At 40.5% G+C, this 19,784-nt stretch overlaps 1 protein-coding gene across 3 annotated transcripts; it reads left to right on the forward strand.

The window, feature by feature from the left end:
• Window positions 1-817: 817 nt before the first annotated feature.
• Window positions 818-14,433, forward strand: LOC133861454 (conserved oligomeric Golgi complex subunit 5). Of its 3 annotated transcripts, none has more exons than XR_009899017.1 (4): window positions 818-1,989; window positions 11,866-12,339; window positions 12,944-14,032; window positions 14,154-14,433. XR_009899017.1 is itself a non-coding variant. In XM_062297247.1 (3 exons), exons 1-3 carry the CDS (start codon window positions 931-933, stop codon window positions 13,883-13,885), a joined length of 2,475 nt encoding a protein of 824 aa, XP_062153231.1. In that variant the 5' UTR covers window positions 818-930; the 3' UTR covers window positions 13,886-14,033. The 3 variants fall into 3 exon arrangements, 1 of the variants encoding a protein (XP_062153231.1); XR_009899016.1 differs by having other exon boundaries at window positions 14,157-14,433; XM_062297247.1 differs by lacking the exon at window positions 14,154-14,433 and having other exon boundaries at window positions 12,944-14,033.
• Window positions 14,434-19,784: the final 5,351 nt, after the last annotated feature.

A 19,784-nucleotide genomic window follows, 5' to 3' on the forward strand; every position in this document is an offset into this window, starting at 1 on the left:
CCCCCTACCCTTGCCCTTTTCACCTTATTTCGCCCATTTCAATTAGTATACGATTGAGTGAGAGTGAGAGAGTGCTTTGGAGGAATTTTGAAGAAAGAGAAGCTCTCTTAGTTTTCATCTTCAAGAGAGGTAACCTCCTTAACCTAACTCATTTCTTAAGGAATTCTTGCTTTGGTTAGTTAATTTTCGTCGCCTAATTTATTGTTTTGGTAATATCTCTAGCTAGTTTTACATCTTCACTTAGTTTTGATTTTAATTCTAGATTAGTGTTTGATTAGTAGATTTTACGTACCTAGTACTGCATGGAGATGTTATTAAGGTTAGGACTCTACTAGAAATCATGTTAAGACCTTAAGACTTACTTAAAACCAATTATATGGCTTCAAGTTCAAATTTCAGATTCTGCCCAATCGTTGAACGTTTGCCATTCACTGGACTAACGGACGGCGTTTGAGACATTTGTTGGACGAACAATCTTCAGAGAGACAAAAAGCCTTATTTGAGCTGTTTAGGATTTGAATTGGGGCTCGTAGCGTCTCTAATGCCGTTTGACGGAGGCAAAAACCCTTACTTAATCAAGGTCCAAAACGCTCATTATCTCGTGAGGAGTGATTGGTGCACAACAATTGTGCAACTGTTGTGCATCACTCTAGAGATATGGGATGGGTCCCACCACATGGGATCCACCCATATCTCTAAGATCTTGCACATCAGTTGTGCAAAAGTTATTTTCCTTACCTCGTATACAGACAGCGAATAATAATTGTAATAGAAGCATAAATGCATATAATAATAACAGTGGAAGAAACCAACCACCCAGTCCCAGACTGCTGGTGCTCGAGAGTCAAGATCTCCCCCTCGAAGCGGCCCTCTCCTGTGTCCCGATAAAAGAAACCAAAAGCATTTCTGAAACCGAAAACAACCCGCGAAATGGCGTCACCAGCATCACCACTCCAAAAATCCTCTTCCCCTCTCCAACTCCTCTCCACCCTCAACAACCCCACCACTACCGCCACATCCGCTCTCGAGTCCCTCGCCTCCGACCCCATCCTCTCCGCCTTCCTCTCTGCTTCCTTCTCCACCACCTCCTTCTCCTCCGCCGCTCTTTCCTCCGGCTCGCCCGCCTCCACCGCCGAGAAGCTCCACGCTGCCATCCGCCTCCTCGACTCCCAGCTCCGCCACGAGGTGCTTTCCCGCCACGACGACCTCCTCTCCCAGCTCTCGTCCCTCCACCACGCCGAGCTCGCCCTCTCCACCCTCCGCTCCTCCGTCTCCTCCCTCCACTCCTCCCTCCGCAAGGCCCGCTCCGACCTCTCCGACCCCCTCCGCTCCATCCGCTCCAAAACCCTCCAGCTCTCCAATCTCCACTCCGCCTCCGACCTCCTCAACCACTCCGTCCGCGCCCTCCGCCTTTCTCGCAAGCTCCGCGACCTCGCGCCCCTCCACGACCCCGAAAAGCTCGATCTCGCTAAGGCCGCCCAGCTCCACGCCGAGATCTTGACCCTTTGCCAAGAGTACGACCTCTCCGGCATCCACGTCGTTGACGAGGAGCTCCGATTCGTCAAGGAGGCCGGGGAAAAACTCCGATCTGAAGCAATGAAGGTACTCGAAAGAGGAATGGAGGGCTTGAACCAAGCCGAGGTGGGGACCGGCTTACAGGTTTTCTACAACTTGGGCGAGCTGAGAGGGACCGTGGAGCAGTTGGTGAATAGGTACAAGGGGATGGCGGTGAAGAGCATTGGCGTGGCGTTGGATATGAAGGCGATCACGGCAGGCTCGGGCGGGGCGTTCGGGCCGGGAGGGGTGAGGGGGAGCGGGACGCCTCAGATAGGCGGAGGGGCGAAGGCGAGGGAGGCGCTGTGGCAGAGGATGGGCAGTTGCATGGATCAATTGCATTCCATCGTGGTGGCGGTCTGGCACTTGCAGAGGGTCTTGTCCAAGAAACGAGATCCCTTTACGCACGTTTTGCTGCTGGATGAGGTTCTTCAGGTGAGAGAGGATTAGGAATTTTTGTGGGTGCATTTCGTTAATTGGGTTGTGTTTTTGCCTGTTTGTTTTGCATATATTCTGAGTAATGCCAGGACTCGAGAAGAAACTGAGAATAAAATTCCTATTTTTCTTCTTTGTTCATTTAGTATCAGTTTTCTTTGGGGATAATTAAATTCTGTAATTTCAATTGGTCGATGCCCGTCTTATAGTTTCAATATCGTTGCAGTCTACGCACTTACTGAGTTTTAAAATCCTGCATATCTGGAATCTGGAGCAAACTTTATTTGTTTTAAATGATTGGAGTGTTGATCTGCTGAGTAGGGGATTCAGTTGATCGGGATAAAGCTTCCAGGTTTGAATGGGATTTCAGAAATTCAGGAAATGGTTGCAGAACTGTTAGGAAAGTTTTATGGTAGGGAAGTTTAATATTGGACTAATGAGAGAAGAGTAAAGGAGAGCATGAGTATGCTTTCTTTTTGGTTTGGCAGTTAGTGGTGTTTATAAAATTTTAGCCAAGGGAATTCTCAACAAACTACTAATTGGTTTTGACTGAGGTGGTCTCCCCAGTGGTTTCTTTGGCAATGCAAGTTCTATGTGATATCTTCATTGCTAAAGAGTTCATAGATTCCTAAAAGTGTAGTGGGGTCTCTTGTTAATTTTGAAAGTTGATCCATATTATTTTGCGTACATAATGGGCATGGTGGGGCTCAGGATAAGGTGAGTTGAGTGACTTAAGTGTTGTATATTTCCTTAATGTTTTTTTTTTTTTTTTTGTTGGGCTTGTAACTGGCGTGTTGTTGGAATCTTTTAGAGTTCAAGTGGCATTATGCGAGGGGATCCTTTATCATTCATTAGTTGGACTTATTGGCAAGGCATTAAGCCAGACTCTTCCCAGGGTGAAATCAGTTCAGGGGAAGGTGGTTGTGTGTGTTTGTTTGTCTGTATATTTCTCCTTTCCCTTTAGTTTAGTTTGGCTTCCTAGCCGTCAAGGAATTAAGTACTCACAGTGGTAGAGCAGGATTTAATTTGAGAGTGGGAAATTAAGAAATCTTTGAAAGATATGATTAAATTTTTTTTATTGTAGTAACACTATAATTGTTTCTCAAATATCATTTTTTTAAAAAATAAAAAAATAAAATAAATAACAATACTCTATAATCAATTTAGTGATTTTAGATATTTGGAAGCATGATAACTAATGTTGCAAAGTTAATTTGACTCACATGTGAAATTTATGATATAATGCATATTTTCATCAAAGAAATTAATTTAGCTATTAATTACCGTAGAAGAAATTTTCTAAGAAATCAATTCCACTTTATCATACCATAAATAGTAATTTTAATGCATTAAAAATAATCAAATCCTAAACTACAGAACAACTCCCATTGCATATAAAAGCCAAGCATTTGACACAATTCATATACAAGTCTTTGACAAACTATTCAATTGATTTTATAGTTTGATTAATTGGAGATAAAAAAAAATATGAAAAGAAAGTTATTGGACTCTTCAATTAATTACAATATTAAGTTTTATGTAAATGAAAAAAAAAATAAAATTCTTGATATCTTATCTTAGTGGGTACAATTAGATAAATACCCAAAATTTTCAAAAATTTTCAACTAACCTAGGTTTTTCTAATATGTCAGTGGTGGCAATTGCCTCCACTCAAATTTATATGGCTCTGCCCCTGATTACTCTTTGGAAAGGTGAAGCTGGAAGATGTTTGTGTGTAGCTAATTGATGGCCATCAGCGACCTTAATTCTTGCAGCTACTTTATAAAGGCAATTTATGTTCTAACACATCCAAATGGAATATAACTGCTGGTGTGCCAGTTGCTCGTCCTAATTAGATCAAGGATGTGGAAGTAATTATGGTAAAAGAGAAGATACTGGAATTAGTGTCATCGACAATGGGGTCTAAGTCCATTCAGTGTGCTCTTCCATCTTAGAACTCATTGAGGAGCTGTCTTTCTTTGCATCTACTCTCAGGTTCTTCATGTAAAGGAGAATAATGTGGGGCTAGTAGACGTTTTGACCGTTTGAAGGAATCTTGGACATGAAAATTTTCTTGGCAGGAGATCCTTCTTGGAATTAATTAACATTTGGATTTGCAGGAATTAGTGTCAAATATGGGCTCCGGGTCTGTATTTTTCAAGGAGCCTTTTGGGACTGTCTTCTAGAAGCTGTTTTTAAATTTCATGCAAGGTGTCAAAAGGTTATAATTCAGGAAGAAAAACTATTTAGGATAAATTTCCAATGTGGAGTGCATGAAAGATTGCCAGACAATTAGTTGTGTAACCTCTTTGTAGCCACTCTTATTTTACATTTTTTGTTTCTTTTTTGGGTGTTTGGCAAAAGTTTGCAGCATATTAATGTTTGTTTGTTTGTTTTTATGGCTTTCAAGCACATTTTGGTAGTATTTCTTTTATTCTTATTTTTCATTTACGTTTTGTAAGTCTATCACTGTACAGTGCTTCTCTTTACATTCCTGTTAGCTTCCTGCTTATCACATTATATATCCCATGCTTCTGTTTTAAGCTTCTTGCAAGCCCTCCTTTATTATTATTATTATTATTATTGTTCCCCCCTGTTTTTTTGCTAACTGTTATGGGTTAGTTAGCAAAAAGCTGTGTCGAGCTTGTTTTTTTTTCAACTTTGTCTGGCATTATATTGGCAATGTTATTAAAGTTACAATCTCATATGACAGTGTATCTGTTTCACATGGTGCATAAATGTCAAGGTTCATGAAGTTCTTGTGTCAATATGACAAGAGATTTGGTGTCCTTTTTGTATACTTCATGTATGCTTAGGGGCGCCTTTACGCTTTTTAATGCAATTTGTTTACCTATCAAAAAAAATATGACAAGAGAAGGGTATGGTTATTGGATAGGTTTCTAGCATACATACAGCTTGAGTTTATATGCAGCAAATGCGTCCAGCAATGGAATAATGAAAAAAGTACCTAGCATGATAAGTTGTCTCAGATAATCACCTAATCTCTCTCTATTTTGCGTTTATATTAGGGTCAGTAGGAATTCTTGTTTGACATGCTACTGTCTTTTCCATTAATGTTTATGGGAGGGGAAAAAACGACAGTTAAATGGTAAATGTATCATTTATCCTTGGTTGGGGAATTAGACAATTTAGACACTTAGGGATGCATTTTGTTTACTAATTTATCTTGTGTATGTCTGTAAATGGAATGGATATAAACTCAATCAGGATATACTGCAACCTGTTCTAAACATGTTTACCAACAAGCAGTGTTCATTCTTTCAATTCCATTATGTTTCATGATGATATTCAGTTAGACAATCGAGTAATACCTGTATCTTGCAGAAAATCAAAACTAAAATAAATTTAAACCTAGTCATGGCACAAAACCTATTTATTTATTTTTTTTAAAAAAATGATTTGTTGAACTAGGAACACATCTTGTTGAAGAAAATTTTCGCAGGCCGGACCGGTTGACGGTCTCCTGCAAAACAAGAAGAAAGTATTTTAGAGTGACGATGGTCCGGAGGGGAGCCTCCGATGCTTAAGTAAAGTATTTTGAGAGAAAAATGAAATGGAGAGAGTTTTTACGGTTGTATAGGAATACCTATTTTCTGGGGATGATTTTTAATGTGAGGCTTCTAGAGGTGGTCCCTGGTGGAGTGCTTGATTGCTTGCCACGTGGTGGGCTTGCAGCTGCGCCATAACTGTCTTAGGGCAGGCGAGTCTTAAAAGTTTACACCTTTCTAGTGAGTGTGCCTTTATGTTAATTGGGCCCTATGCTATTTATTCCCTGTTCACATCTCATTAAGAATTATTAACTAATCACACATGAAACAATAATCTGAATTACACCCCACAACTCTGAAAATATATCTAAGCAAAAAGAATTAGATATCATGAAATGTTACTTATGTGGGGTGAGAAAGGAGAGTTTCATATACTTATCAAAAAAAGAAAGGAGAGTTTCATGTAAAAGGGATGCAGAAAATGGACGACAAGGAATGAAAAGAGAATAAAACATCAAAAGATTAAGGCTTCTAAATTGCATGATCCATGACAATCGTTGGATATGGTTTGGAAGTAGCAGAGTAGTTTGAGCAAGGTGCAGTAGAACCGAATCAGCAGCTCCTGCTGGATTTTTGGAAGATTTTGAAGTCCTAACTGCAGTTATACCGGTGATTTGTACTGTTACACCATCAATGGTGTAACTTTTGACATAATACGTTTTTGTATTGTTTATATATATATATGATAAGTAAGAATCCAATCTTATTGAATAAGAGTGTAAAGCGCTCCTTAGTACACTGAGAGTATACAAGGAAAACACATAGTTAGAAAGAGAAAAGTGAGCGAGAAAGTCGGGAAAAGAAAAAGACAAAGAGTGGACATCCGTAGTCCAAAAATACAAAGAATGGTAGAACGAGGAAATAATCTCTTCAAAGGTACTTTCCAAGTCTTTAAAGTTCCTATTGTTTCTTTCCCCCCATAAGCACCAAAAGAGGCAAATAGACGCCATTTTCCAAACTGCAGCGCTCCTTGACCTTCCATAGGACCACCAACACGCAAGCAAGTCGATAACCCGTCTAGGCATAACCTAAGACATACCGAAGCGACTGAAGAGAGAGCTCCACAAAGCAGAAGTCACATCGCAGTGAAGAAGGAGATGATTCATGGATTCCCCAGTCCTTTTACACATATAGCATCTGTTTATCACGATAACATGCCGTTTCTTGAGGTTGTCTAGGGTGAGAATCTTGCTAGGAGCCGCGGTCCACACAAAGAAGGCAGCCCTTGAGGGAGCTTGAGTATGCCAAACACTTTTCCAGGGAAAGCGGCTACTTCCAGAGCAAGCTAAGGACTAAAAGGACTTGACTTTGAACACTCATTTTTTGGAGGAGACCCACCACAACTTGTCTTCACTGTCTCTGTTCATTTTAGCTAAGTGCAACACTTGGAAGAAAGAAGCAAAAACATCCACCTCCCAATTGTGGGCCTCCCTAGTGAATTCCATTGGAAAATGCTCCAAACTATCTGCAACAGCGGCATCCTTTACACGAGCAATACCAAATAAAGTGGAAAAAGCTACTTTGAGAGCCGTGTCCTCACACCACAAATCATGCCAAAAGCTGATCTTGGAACCATCCCCCACGACAAATCTAGTGAATCAAGAGAACGAATCCCAACCTTTTCTAATGTTCTTCCACACCCCCACCCGAAAAGCACCTGTTGGCTTGAGTAAACACCACCCGCCCCATAGGCTGCTGTATTTAGAATCCCCTACGACTCTCCGCCACGCATCTCTCTTAGACCCAAAGCGCCATAGCCATGTGCCTAGCAGGGCGCGATTGAAAGCTCTCATATTTCTAATCTCTAGCCCTCCCTCGGAGATCGGAGAGCATACCTTGTCCCATCTAACCAAGTGATGTTTAATTTCATCGCCTATCCCACCCCATAGAAAGTCTCTTTGGAGCTTCTCAATGCGATTGGCCACACGAATAGGAATGGGAAAGAGAGATAAGAAGTACGTAGAGAGATTGGAGATGGTACTCTTGATGAGGGTAACCCTGCCTTCCTTGGACAAATACAACATTTTTCAACTGGCCAAGCGACGCTCCATCTTAAACACGATATCATTCCAGATAGACGTAGCCTTGTTACTCACCCCAAGTGGCATACCAAGGTGCTTCATGGTCAGAGAGGAAGTCCCATTATATTTTTGTACTGCTACCATATCAGTTTGGTTAATTTTTCGTTTTCAGTTTGTTGATCTATGGACCTATGAAAATTCTCTACCATATTTAGGTCATGTAGTGGTTATTATACTAGTTGGATGGTGTTGAATGTGTAAATCAAATGGGGAGTTGGTTGACCACTTGCCGCTTCATTGTGCTATTGCAAGAGAGTTTTGGTCTTTTGTCTTATTTTTATTTGGGATTCAGTGTTTGATGCCTAGAAAGGTTCTTAATTTATACTTCTGTCGGAAAGGTATGTCCTAAAAGGTTGTTGATTTGTACTTCTGTGGAAAGGGTATGCTCAGGCAGAATAAGAGTACTATGATTTGAACACAGTCCCTCATTGTCTTATGTGGACTATAAATCCCATCCATCAAGATCTTAAACCCTCTCGTCTCCCTCTCAGTAAAAACACCCTTAGGTCTCTTCTTTGATAATGTCTAGTGAGGAGGGAGGAGAGGCTCTCCTCCCTCCCTCGTCATCCGGTTCCCATCCAGTCTAGTTCCTCTAGTAGTTTTTCTTGTTCCTTTTGGTCTTTTAGTTTTGGGTTTCTCTGCATCTTGGGAGTAGATCTACGCTTGTTCAGTCATCTTCTGTGCACACGAGCCCCGCCCGAGGCCTCATCGGCTTGTTCTGGTCTTAACTGTCGATGTCGTTTTTGTGGAGGGCCTCCGTGCTGGTGTGTGTGGCTGATTGGTTCTTTTGCATATTGGGATGTAGATCTACGGTGTTTGGGACCTCCTCCCCGTGCACGTGCCTCACCGGGGGACTCTACTTCGTGTTCTGGTTCTACCCCACCGTCGGCGCAGCTGCGAGTGGTTGCCTTGCGCCATTCCGGCGGGTGTGGCTGAGGGAGTTCCTGAAGCTTGGAAGTTAGATTTACGGTATTTGGGACTTTTTCACCACGCACGCTCCTCTCTAATGGCTTCTTCGGTAGATTCCACTCTTCGATGGCTTCTCCAGCAATTTCCACTTTGCTCCAGGGTGTGTGGCGCCATGTGCCACTGCCATTGCATTTTTTTTTTTCTCCCGTAGCTCTGGCTTTTCCTTTGTTTTTGGGTTTGCTTTTTTATTTTAGCTTCTGTCGGCTTGGGTTTTTGGGTGTCTCACGTAGGGGTGGGCACAGGGTGGATCGGGATGGTTTTTTGCCCTTTTTGAACCCGCCCCGCACCCCTACGGGTTTGGGAAATTGGACCCGTGAACCGCTAAAAAGTAGTGAAATCCGTGCGGTGCGGGTATGGGCGGGGCGGGTACGTGCAGGCCTGGGGGCGCGGGTTTGTGGGGTGGGGCGGGTTCAGCTGTGTTGTTCACTCAAATCCCTGAAGGCTGAAGCAAGCGAGCCAGCGTCAGTCTTCACTCTTTAAATGCGATATTTGCAAGGCAAGCATGAAGCCCGGGCATGATTGTCTACCGGACCCAAATAGCGTGAACTTAATACAGTGAAGGTTGAAGCAATCGATATTTGCATGGCTCGTCAGAAACCTCTCCGGCAAAAACTCTTCCAGGACCGGCCAAACCCTTGAGTCTTGATGCAACATCTATACATTGATGAACACACGGGTTCCCTTCAGAACGTCATACCCACGACAGCGAAGATCAGCATCGGCACAGTGTGAAGAGGAGAAAAAGGGACTAGGGAGGGCCGGGAGGCTGTGCGGCGTAGAGGTGGAAGTGTGGAACTCTCTGGAACTTGGAACTTGGAAGAAAAGAGAAAAGAAAATCAAGAGGGGGGTGGCGCTAGGGTTAAAAAGTAAGAACTTTAGGGTTTTTTTTAAAATATTTATACGGTTGCGGGGTGGGGTGGGTCGGGTCCTTGATATTTTTCGAAATGTCGACCCGCAAACCGCACCGCACCGTGCGGATTGTGGGAAACAGGAATGAGAACCAGATTGAAAGTACGGTTTGTGTGTTTTTGCGGGGCGGGTAACAAGGCCGGCTGTTATCTTACGGTGGCTGACTATGCGGAGGGTGGTCGTAAAGGGGTTATTTGGATCCCTGAAGGCTGTAAAGGTTGGGGATGGTCTCGGGTGGTGGGTGAGTTGTGGCAGTTGCTGAAGTTTATTGAAGCAAAGGGTGAGTCGCTGGTTTCTGAGGCGCATTCCTCGAAGGGAAAATAGAAGGGGGGTATTTCGCTGATTGTTTTGGTGGGGCTTCTCCGTCCTTCGCGGAGGTGGTTTGTGGAGTGGTTGTCAAGCCTCCAGTGTCGCTGGTTCCGAAGGTAGAGTTTTTTGGTTTGGATCTGTTGCTGGCGGTGGGGTGTAGGGATGTGGTAGACTGGAGAATGGTGGTGAACTGCTTTGTTTTGGAGGAGCAGATGTCTGGGTCATTGGAGAAGAAGAGGAAGCAAGTCTGCTTGCTTAGTGACAGTGAGTCTAGAAGAAGAAGTTAGGGCTTCTTCGTTCGTGGAAGAAGGTTCTAGAGTGGCTTCGAATCACTTTGGAGTGGGCTTCAGCTTTCAGGTTCAAGCATGTTGGGCTAGGTCTAAAGCCCAAGCGCAGCAGATGGGCTAGGCTTAAGTCCACGAGGGTGAGGCTGGATCTAGGTTCTCTATGTGTTGGATCAGGTTCAAATCCAGATTCAGATCTTTTGCAACCTGAAATCGTTTTCAGCGGCTGGTTCTAGGGCAGATCTGGGTCTATTGTCTTCTGGGAGTTCTGCAGATTGGCAGCCCTTCGCTAGTGGGTGTGTTTCCGATCCAGTGGCCGATTCTCCTTCTGTCGAGTTGGCTGTGTCGGAGGTTGCGGTTCAGTTTTCACGGGAGCTTGAGAATCCGGCAGTCTCATGGCTTGACTTTCCCCCCTTGTTGCATCGGCGATTTTGTCTTCGGTGTCTCTGGTTCCTTCTCCGGCACCGATAAGCACTGTTGTTGGGTTTGGTTCGCTCGATACCTCTTCTCCATTTCATAGCAGTTTCGATGGTGCTTGTTTGGCCCCTCAGCTCAGACCTAAGGGGTCTTCTCAGCCCATCTTCCCCCCTTCACAGGGGTGGCTGAGTTGGGAGAGAGGCTCTGTTCTTCTGCTTCAGTGTCGTTGCTTTCTAAGCCTTTCCAAAAGTACTACCGGAATGCAAGGGAAGGCAAATCAGGGCATTTGGATGAGAATTTAGCTACAGAGTCTATGGCAGCAATGAGGTTGCTTGTCAGTTTTTCTGCCAAGGAAGTAGTTGCAGTGCTTCCTGTGATGGACCCTGCGGGAGTGACAGATTCCGTGAAGGGTTTTGTTAAGCCATCTACTTTGATGCTTCCTTCGGCTGGGGTTTCTCAACCCGAGCCTGGTTGTGAAAACTTTAACTCCTCATACCTTGCATTCATCATCGACTCCGGAAGTGAAGGAAGTAGGGTTGGTAGGGATTCCCTCCCCCTTAGGTGGTGGTGTCACTCCAACTGTTGGAAAGGGTGATGATTTCAGGGTGAATGGTTTGTCCCAATCTTAGAGGTGGCCAGTAGGTTTTGGTCCATCTGGGGAGGTGGTTGTGTGGAAGTAGGGTGATGAGATATGGAATGGGGAAGATGGAGAGTTCCCTTTTCCTTTGGGTGTACTTCCTCCCAACTTGGCTTTGGATTGGGAGATGGATCGTGTTGAGGATGAGGATCCGTCCTTGGCGATTATGGATGCCTTTGAAGAGGACTTTCTTCAGAAAGTGAAGGTTGCACGGTTGAAGACCAAAGGTAGAAGGGAGATTTTGAATTTGGTAAGCTCCATTAATTATGGTGATGCAAGCGCGTCCTCTTGGCATAGGAAAGGCAATGCTCACATGTTGTCGAAGGGTGTGCTTTGGTTTTTGAGGGTTTGTTGGATTTCTTTTTGTGGGCTGCCATGTTTTTCGCTTTCTAGTTAGGTGCTCTCTCTTATATATTTTCGGTGTACTTAGGGGCGCCTTACACTTTTAATAGGACCAGTTTAGTACTTATAAATATATATATATATATATATATATTTGGATTTGGTTTCTGAAAATATGATATGATCTTTTGCATGCCTGAGTTGTGTTCCTTTTTGACTTGCGTTAAGATCTTCCATAAGAAATGTAATTTGACTTAATGTGTTAATGTGCTTGGTAGTCCTTTGTTTGCTATTAATTTTCTATAATTCCAGGATGATTACCTTTTTCCTTTTGCTTAGATTAGCTGTTACTTGTGTAGGAAGGCGATTCCATGTTAACGGATCGAGTCTGGGAGGCAATTGTTAAAGCTTTTGCAAGCCAAATGAAATCTGCTTTCACTGCATCAAGTTTTGTGAAAGAGATATTTACAATGGGGTACCCCAAACTCTTCTCCATTATAGAGAACCTTCTTGAAAGAATTTCGCATGATACTGACGTCAAAGGGGTTTTACCAGCTATCAGTTCAGAGGGCAGAGTTCAAATGGTTGCAGCAGTTGAAATATTCCAGACAGCATTCTTGGCTCTTTGCTTGAGTCGCCTGTCAGATCTTGTGAATTCCATATTTCCTGTGTCCAGCCGTGGAAGTGTTCCCTCCAAAGAACATATCTCAAAGATTATATCACGCATTCAGGAAGAGATCGAAGCTGTTCAGCTGGACGGGCATTTGACCCTTCTTGTCTTGCGTGAAATTGGCAAGGCTTTGATCCTGCTTGCACAACGTGCTGAGTACCAGGTAGTTCTTTTGTTTACTTGTGGAAAACAGATATTTCTAATGGAAGTAGATGTTTTCCTAATGACTAGGATGCCTAATGTTTCATTTTCGTTTGGGGAATTCATCAAGGATAGGAGCCACTAAATATTTGGATTTGTGTGGGTGTTGGAAAGAGAAGTATGGTTGGCATAATCGTGTTGATAGTTAGATGGTTGTTCTGTTGTGCCTTACCTGGACTACTTGGAAATAGGGCAGTAGTTGGACTTTTGAGGGGATGGACCATATGGTTTTATTTCTTAAAAACTGTTTTGAGAGGACTGCATGGTGGGGTGTCTGCTCTTCATACTACTTTGTCTTCTAATTCTTTTTTGATTTCATTGATTGTTTGAATTTCAGATTGTTGTTTGTGTGAACAATACATAGGAGTACAATTTTATTTTAGAAGTACAATTTTTTAGGTGTACAATTTCATAGGAGTACAGTTTTATTTTTGTTTGCGTGAACAATACATGAAAATTTTACTTTTTATGGTAAATTTTAGAAATTTATGCAGAATATCTTGGTGTATAAGTCAACTTCAATAATGTCTGAATTTTGTTCATAAATGAATACATTCCAATGACAGATATCCACTGGTCCTGAAGCGCGCCAAGTAAGTGGTCCAGCAACTGCCGCGCAACTGAAGAACTTCACATTATGTCAACATCTACAAGAAATTCATACACGCATATCTTCAATGATTACTGGACTTCCCAGCATTGCTGCAGATGTGTTGTCTCCCTCGTTAGGTGCAGTATATGGGGTTGCCTGTGACTCAGTGACCTCCTTATTCCAGGCAATGCTTGAGCGCCTTGAGTCTTGCATCTTGCAAATTCATGACCAAAAATTTGGTGCGCTTGGTATGGATGCTGCAATGGACAACAACGCATCACCTTACATGGAGGAGTTGCAGAAGTGCATTCTTCACTTCCGTAGTGAGTTCCTATCTAGGCTGCTGCCTTCTGCAACAAATGCTACCGCTGGAGGGGCGGAAACCATATGCACTAGGCTTGTTAGGAACATGGCTTCACGGGTTCTAATATTCTTTATCAGGCATGCTTCTCTCGTTAGACCCCTTTCAGAATCGGGCAAGCTTAGGATGGCCAGAGACATGGCTGAGCTGGAGTTAGCTGTGGGTCAGAATTTGTTCCCAGTAGAGCAACTTGGTGCACCATACCGAGCCCTTCGAGCATTCCGACCTCTTATTTTCTTAGAAACATCTCAACTGGGAGATTCTCCCCTTCTTCAAGATTTGCCACTAAGTGTAATTCTTCACCATCTTTACTCCAGAGGCCCTGAAGCATTGCAGTCACCGCTGCAAAGAAACAAACTTACACCTCTGCAGTATTCCTTGTGGCTAGATTCTCAAGGTGAGGATCAGATCTGGAAAGGTATCAAGGCAACTCTGGATGATTATGCTGCAAATGTTAGGGTCAGAGGAGACAAGGAGTTTAGCCCTGTATATCCTCTTATGCTTCGATTAGGATCGTCCTTGACAGGGAATACTCCAGCATCCCAAAAGCCTTGATAATTTAGTATACCTCTTTTAAAATCATTCTCAAACCAGAATGGTGTTCACCAGGTTTTTGCCTTTAGGTAGATGTTGCAGGTGGAACTTGGAAATAGTTGCCGAAACTTCACAAAAGACCATACTGGTTCAAGTGGCAACTTTGAGGTATACAAAATTTTAAACAACCCCCCTTTTCTCTCTTATTTTGATTTCTTTTACAGCATAACTTACACTCTGTTTTGTCTTTATTAATTAAGTTTTTTTTTTTAATTTATTTCCTTTTTAGTAGGTTCATACTTGATGGCTGGATCCGCAGAATGGCTGCATCGATTTCATTTGTATCTAGTCTAGAATATTTTTCGAGTTTGGTTATTGTATCCATTGTTTCACCCACTTGTCGTCCTTTCATTTGTAGTCATAATATTCCCTAATTCTTGTGTAAAATATAAAAATGTTCGACAGATCTCATGTAATAGTTACACTGATAAGGAAATTCTGTTTTAAAAAAAAAAAAAAAAAAGAACATCTTCAACATTCGGATTGTGGGATGTTGCATCTTTAATTAATTCTTGTATCAGTTCTCTTTATATTTTCCCTTATCCTTTGACAGCAGCTCGTAGATAGGTTAATGGAAGATTGAAGCTTATTACTATTGCCAAGTTTAAGAAGTTGACTTACTATGTTAAAGAAGCTCGATAAATAAGATAATATGGAGAAGTATTTTCCATTAAAAGAAAAAAAAAAAAATCCGTTTCTTTTGAACAAATGGTGATTTAGTAAAGCACTACTAGCGTTTCTTTGAGGTTTCGCTGGTTGGCCGTGATTTACAGCCATGAACAAAGAGAAAGTCAAGAACTTCCGTTTCCCTTTCAGTGGTGAATTTCAGTGTTGTATGCTTGAATAAGAAATGTTTTAGGGAGTGAGGAACGTTCAGCTGTATTCAGGGACTTCTGGTTATATATATCCATTATAGCTAGTAGTGATGCCAGAGTTTTTAATTGATGATTGGTGGGATTCATTTTGGTATTAGGAATCAACGCCTAGCGGTAGAGCTATATACGAACAAAGCCGCTCAAGAACAGGGTCAGACTCGGTTTGGATGTGAGCGGCCTCATTTGCTTCTCTTCTGATATGATTACCTTGCCACTCTTGCATATTATTCCTAACATGATTAGCTTGCAATTCTTTGTAAATTATTCAAGACAACTCTTGCATGACCATACCTGCTCTAGTTCCTTCCCTCCATTATAAGTGCCTGTACAATTTAGAGAGTATAGCCATTAAGAACAACCTTCAACAATCCCAAATTTCTAGAAAAATAATAATAAAAAATAGCAACCAGAGCACTCATGGTCACTAACACCTTTACCTCTTCGCATATGTAGTAATCTGCCCATCTTCTCCCTCTTCTCTCATTCCCCTAGAAGCATTTTTAAAATCAACATGAGACTCTGGTGCCATCTTTACCAAATTATCAATAAATTCCTATGGAACCAAAAGTTTCCTTGCCACAACAGACATTTGCTCAAGCTCATCATCATCATCCAGTATGTACACTGCAATTCCTCAACAATTAATGTATATAAACTTTTCCCCTTCACAATAGCTTTTTCGAATCTTCCTGCTATGACTTTGATTCTAGAATAGTACCATTTGGATAATACTTCTTCTTGCAAAGGGAATCGAGTTCTCAAAGTAGTTTCCAACGCTACTTTGCCAACAAAACTTTGTTAAAATTAAAGCATTCTAAATCTCGAAATCCCAATCCGCCCTAAGACTTTGAGAACCCCATTTTAGACCAGCTCATCAAATGAATCTTCGACTCTTGCTTCTGATGTCCCCGGCCACTAAAATTTCTTCATCATGAAATTTATGCCCCGACGCAATGCCTTGGGTAGCTGAAAAACAATCATATTGTACCTAGTAATTAACTTATATAAATATAGAGCATCACATATAAGTAAAACCTAGTTAATATGCTTACATATTCACTATAGTTACATACTAGTTAATTAGTTATTTCTAAGTTATAAACGTAACTAAGTACCTAGCTATATAAATATATAACATATGGCTACTTATAGATTGTAGTTATATAATATATTATATAACATGCTTACATTGACATATTATATACTTACACTATAGTCATACATAGTAACGTATTAATAAAGTTCAATAACAAAGTGATTAGTCAACAATATGTTAAAGTATTTTCAAAATTAATATGTATATATATTTATTTTGTGTCTTGGGAATGATTTAAAAGAAAGGTGTTAAAGAACATTAAATGAAGATAGTCTCACATGAGAAAAAGAGAAATTGAAGTTGACATTTATGAGGACCAACACACTTTAAGCATTTAAAGTAATGCTTGGGTGTATACTCTAGTACGGTGCGAAGCACCGGACGCACGCGCGCGCGTGGCAGTGGCAGTGGGCTGTAGGGCGCTTTGATGGCGCACTTGGCACGAAGCATCAGAGCTTGGAGCGATCTAATCATGACCTTTCGATTTTGGATGGTCCTGATCAATCGATTTAGTGGTTTAATCTAAACCATATGATGCTTCTTAGGTAAATCCAGTGGTTGGATTTACTGGACAATCAAATAAATAAACTGTAAGGTTAAATCACATTTGATCTAATGGTTGAGATTAATTAATAACTATCTAATGGTTATTATTAATCAATCATAGACATTTATTTGATCTGATGGTCAGATTTAAGTGTCTGTTAAAACAGCAGTTTATGACTGTTACTTGAGCAGTTATGGACGGTTGGATTAGCAGTTATTTCAATATTATACAGAAGTAACTGCTGTCCAGTTATCAAAAATATACAGAAATAACTGTTGTACAGTGTTTTAATAAAAGAAATAACAAATTTCTTTTATCTTCAATGCTTTTTCTGATACCTTTTGTATTTAAAAATTAAAAAAGTCTCTGTCTGTCTCTTGCTATAATAGAAAAATCTGAAAGTGTTCGGGTTTAATCTTTCGTTAGTGCAAAACGTAATTAAACAAACAGAGGATTCTGGGCTCCATTGTATCCTGGAGAAATATTTGCTGTAACCTTTTTGCATACCTTTTTGGTGGGGGCAAATAATTTCTTAAAGAAAGCGACGTTATAACGCGTCTTAGAAGCATTTCGTTTTTCTACTTTCGTTTATCTTTTCTAACACAATATTTGGGCTAATATATATATATATATATATATATATATATATATATATATATATATCATCATAGGCTATATATTCAACCAATTATTTGCAAGCCAAAACCAAGAATCAATATATAGGAGTCCAATTAGTTAAGAAAATATTCTAAAGACCGAAACTCTTGCTGCTCAAATTTGTCGCAGCCCGTTGAAGTTGTGTATATATCCCTTGAACCAATTAATCTGAAGACTGAAGTTGTGTATCCCCTGAAACCAATCTACCTTAATTCAGTAATTATTGAGCATTAAGCTATATACAATTAATCTCTGCCAAAATTACTTTAATTTTGCCCCACTTAGCCACCAGATTACCCAAATCATAGTGTCCCACGTGGCACACTATGATTTGGAAGAGGGTATCCTAATATGTCATATTTGACAAGCAAAATCGACGGCCAGCGCCAAAATTCTATATTTTGATGTGACAATTAATAACACGTCAACATGGCTGCTACCGGATTCATACTGCCTTGTGTGATTGATGGACTCCATCTCTTTATATATATATATATATATATCCTTTTCAGACTAATTAATTAATTAATTAATTAGTTAAACAAACAATTACTACTAATGTTTTTCTTTTCAGTCTAATCGCAAGCCTACAAAGAGGCCGGGAGCTAGGTGCAATCATATGTATATAATCCGGCCTTTTGCACAACTTTCACACAACTAAGATATATTGGTGGCATTCATATTCATGGGTCCCACTAATGTGTCTGGAACTGAATCCTCTCCAATTGAGAGGAACTAGAGATGAGCTAGTTAGTTATACAGGAGGGTATTTTTGTAATTTCACACATGTATAAATAACTGGCTCTTCTCCAGTTGAGTTTCAACTGGAGAGAATCCTGTTGCAATGTGTCTTAGTTGTGTGGAAGTTGTGTAAAAAGGTTGTGAAATAGTCATTTTTCTATGAATTATTTACCTTAATTATGGGAGATTCTTCTTGACGTGCATCCATGATAATATTCATTAGGGCATGCACCTATACGTGTGTGGATATATATATATATATATATATAGAACTAGTGACATCCGCTTCATTTCGCACATTAATATTTCATATCTTCACATTTTTTAGGTTTGTAGAAATTTATGGGGAATATAAAATATGAGAATTATAGTAGAAACAAAAAGAGACAAAAGACAAATAATTTTGAGGTGGTTCGATGTTAAACACCTAGGTCAACTGCTGTAAATATAAATGTCCCTAATAATAGGACAACTGTGATAGGTGACATAATACAAGTGTGGTAATAAAATCTCTTACAATCAATCCTAAATGCTTAATATTCTTACAAGGAAACATAATCAACCTCTTATGGAAACATATGTTCTAACAAGGTTAAATAATATTAAAGGAGTAATTATATTTAGTAAACTCATGTATAACTGTTATACAACCAGATGATGTGGTACGCGGTAGTAAAAATTAACCATTCAATCAGCACTTGGTTTTTATTTTTTAGTTTTTATTGACATGCTAGACATCCATTTCATACCCATCTTATTTTTAAATTCACTATTAAATTTGTGGAACCTACATTGTATGCCACAAATCTTACTACCACGTCATCGAGTCGTATGACAGTTATACATGAATCTACTAAATACTAAATAGCATTACTGATATTATAGGCATATATCACAGAAGACCCTCAAAAGTCATACATACATACTAGCAAGGAGGTCAAAATGCAGGGTGGAGATGCACATATATACAGAGTGAGAGCTTATTGCTTGCATGCATGCATGGGGGTGTACTTTAGCTTGCTGCTCCTTTTGTTTTAAACATCCTTTCATTGTCAACATGCATGTCACTGTAGGAAGGAGAAGAAGCAATTGTTTTACATTATTTTAAGTTACTTGAATAGTTAGCTAGCTGCGTGCCCTCAATGCCCTTCTACATCCTCTTGAATTGACCAACATCTACATATATCTTCCATGTAAATACAAACCTTAGAATTTCCCTTGAGAGGGAGAGAGAGAGATTGGTAGCTAGGTGTGTATGCATGGATTCCTATATATTGATAATGCTTTTTTAATTTGCACGATCAACATCATTTTCAGCATCTTTATGTCTTTTGATTTGTTCTGTTCCCAAAAAACTCAAACATATCTACTTCATTACAGTAGATATATAAATATATATATAGGAGCTCTTTGAATCCTCCGCTACAGCAAAAGAAGGTGGGGGTTGATTCCTAGGCGCCTGCCAGTTGTACTAGTTTGAAATTATGGGGAAGAAAATAAGTCAATCACCAGTAAAAATATGTAGAAATCATGAGAAGCAACTCCACAGCTTGATACAGGTGTTAAGGCCCAAGGTCTACATAACTGACACCTCAAGCTTCAAGAGGCTTGTTCAACAACTAACTGGCAATATCAGCTGCTCATCAAACGCTTCCTCATCACCACCTCCTACGAAACCTGATCATCATGTGGTTGAGAATGTTTCAATCATAGATCACACCAAGGAAAGCAGCATGGAAGCAGCATCCTTTGCATCTCTTGATCATGATTCTTCTGAATTATGTCATCAAATAACTACTTTGGAAGATTCAACGACAGTGAACCCAGCTGATGATCATGATCATCAAGTGGATATGTTAGCTTATGGGGATCTTGAGTCGTGGCTTTTAGAAATAGATCAACCATTTCCTTTCTACCACGATTATGCTCAGATTGAGAAGGAGG

Source organism: Alnus glutinosa, chromosome 2, assembly GCF_958979055.1.
Source record: "Alnus glutinosa chromosome 2, dhAlnGlut1.1, whole genome shotgun sequence".
In the NCBI taxonomy this organism is placed as follows: Eukaryota; Viridiplantae; Streptophyta; class Magnoliopsida; order Fagales; family Betulaceae; genus Alnus; species Alnus glutinosa.

Coding starts and splice junctions, on each gene's coding strand:
- LOC133861454 (XM_062297247.1), top strand. CDS start 931: ATGGCGTCACCAGCATCACCACTCCAAAAATCCTCTTCCCCTCTCCAA. Junction 1,990..11,865: donor TGCTGGATGAGGTTCTTCAG/GTGAGAGAGGAT, acceptor TTACTTGTGTAG/GAAGGCGATTCCATGTTAAC. Junction 12,340..12,943: donor CACAACGTGCTGAGTACCAG/GTAGTTCTTTTG, acceptor TTCCAATGACAG/ATATCCACTGGTCCTGAAGC.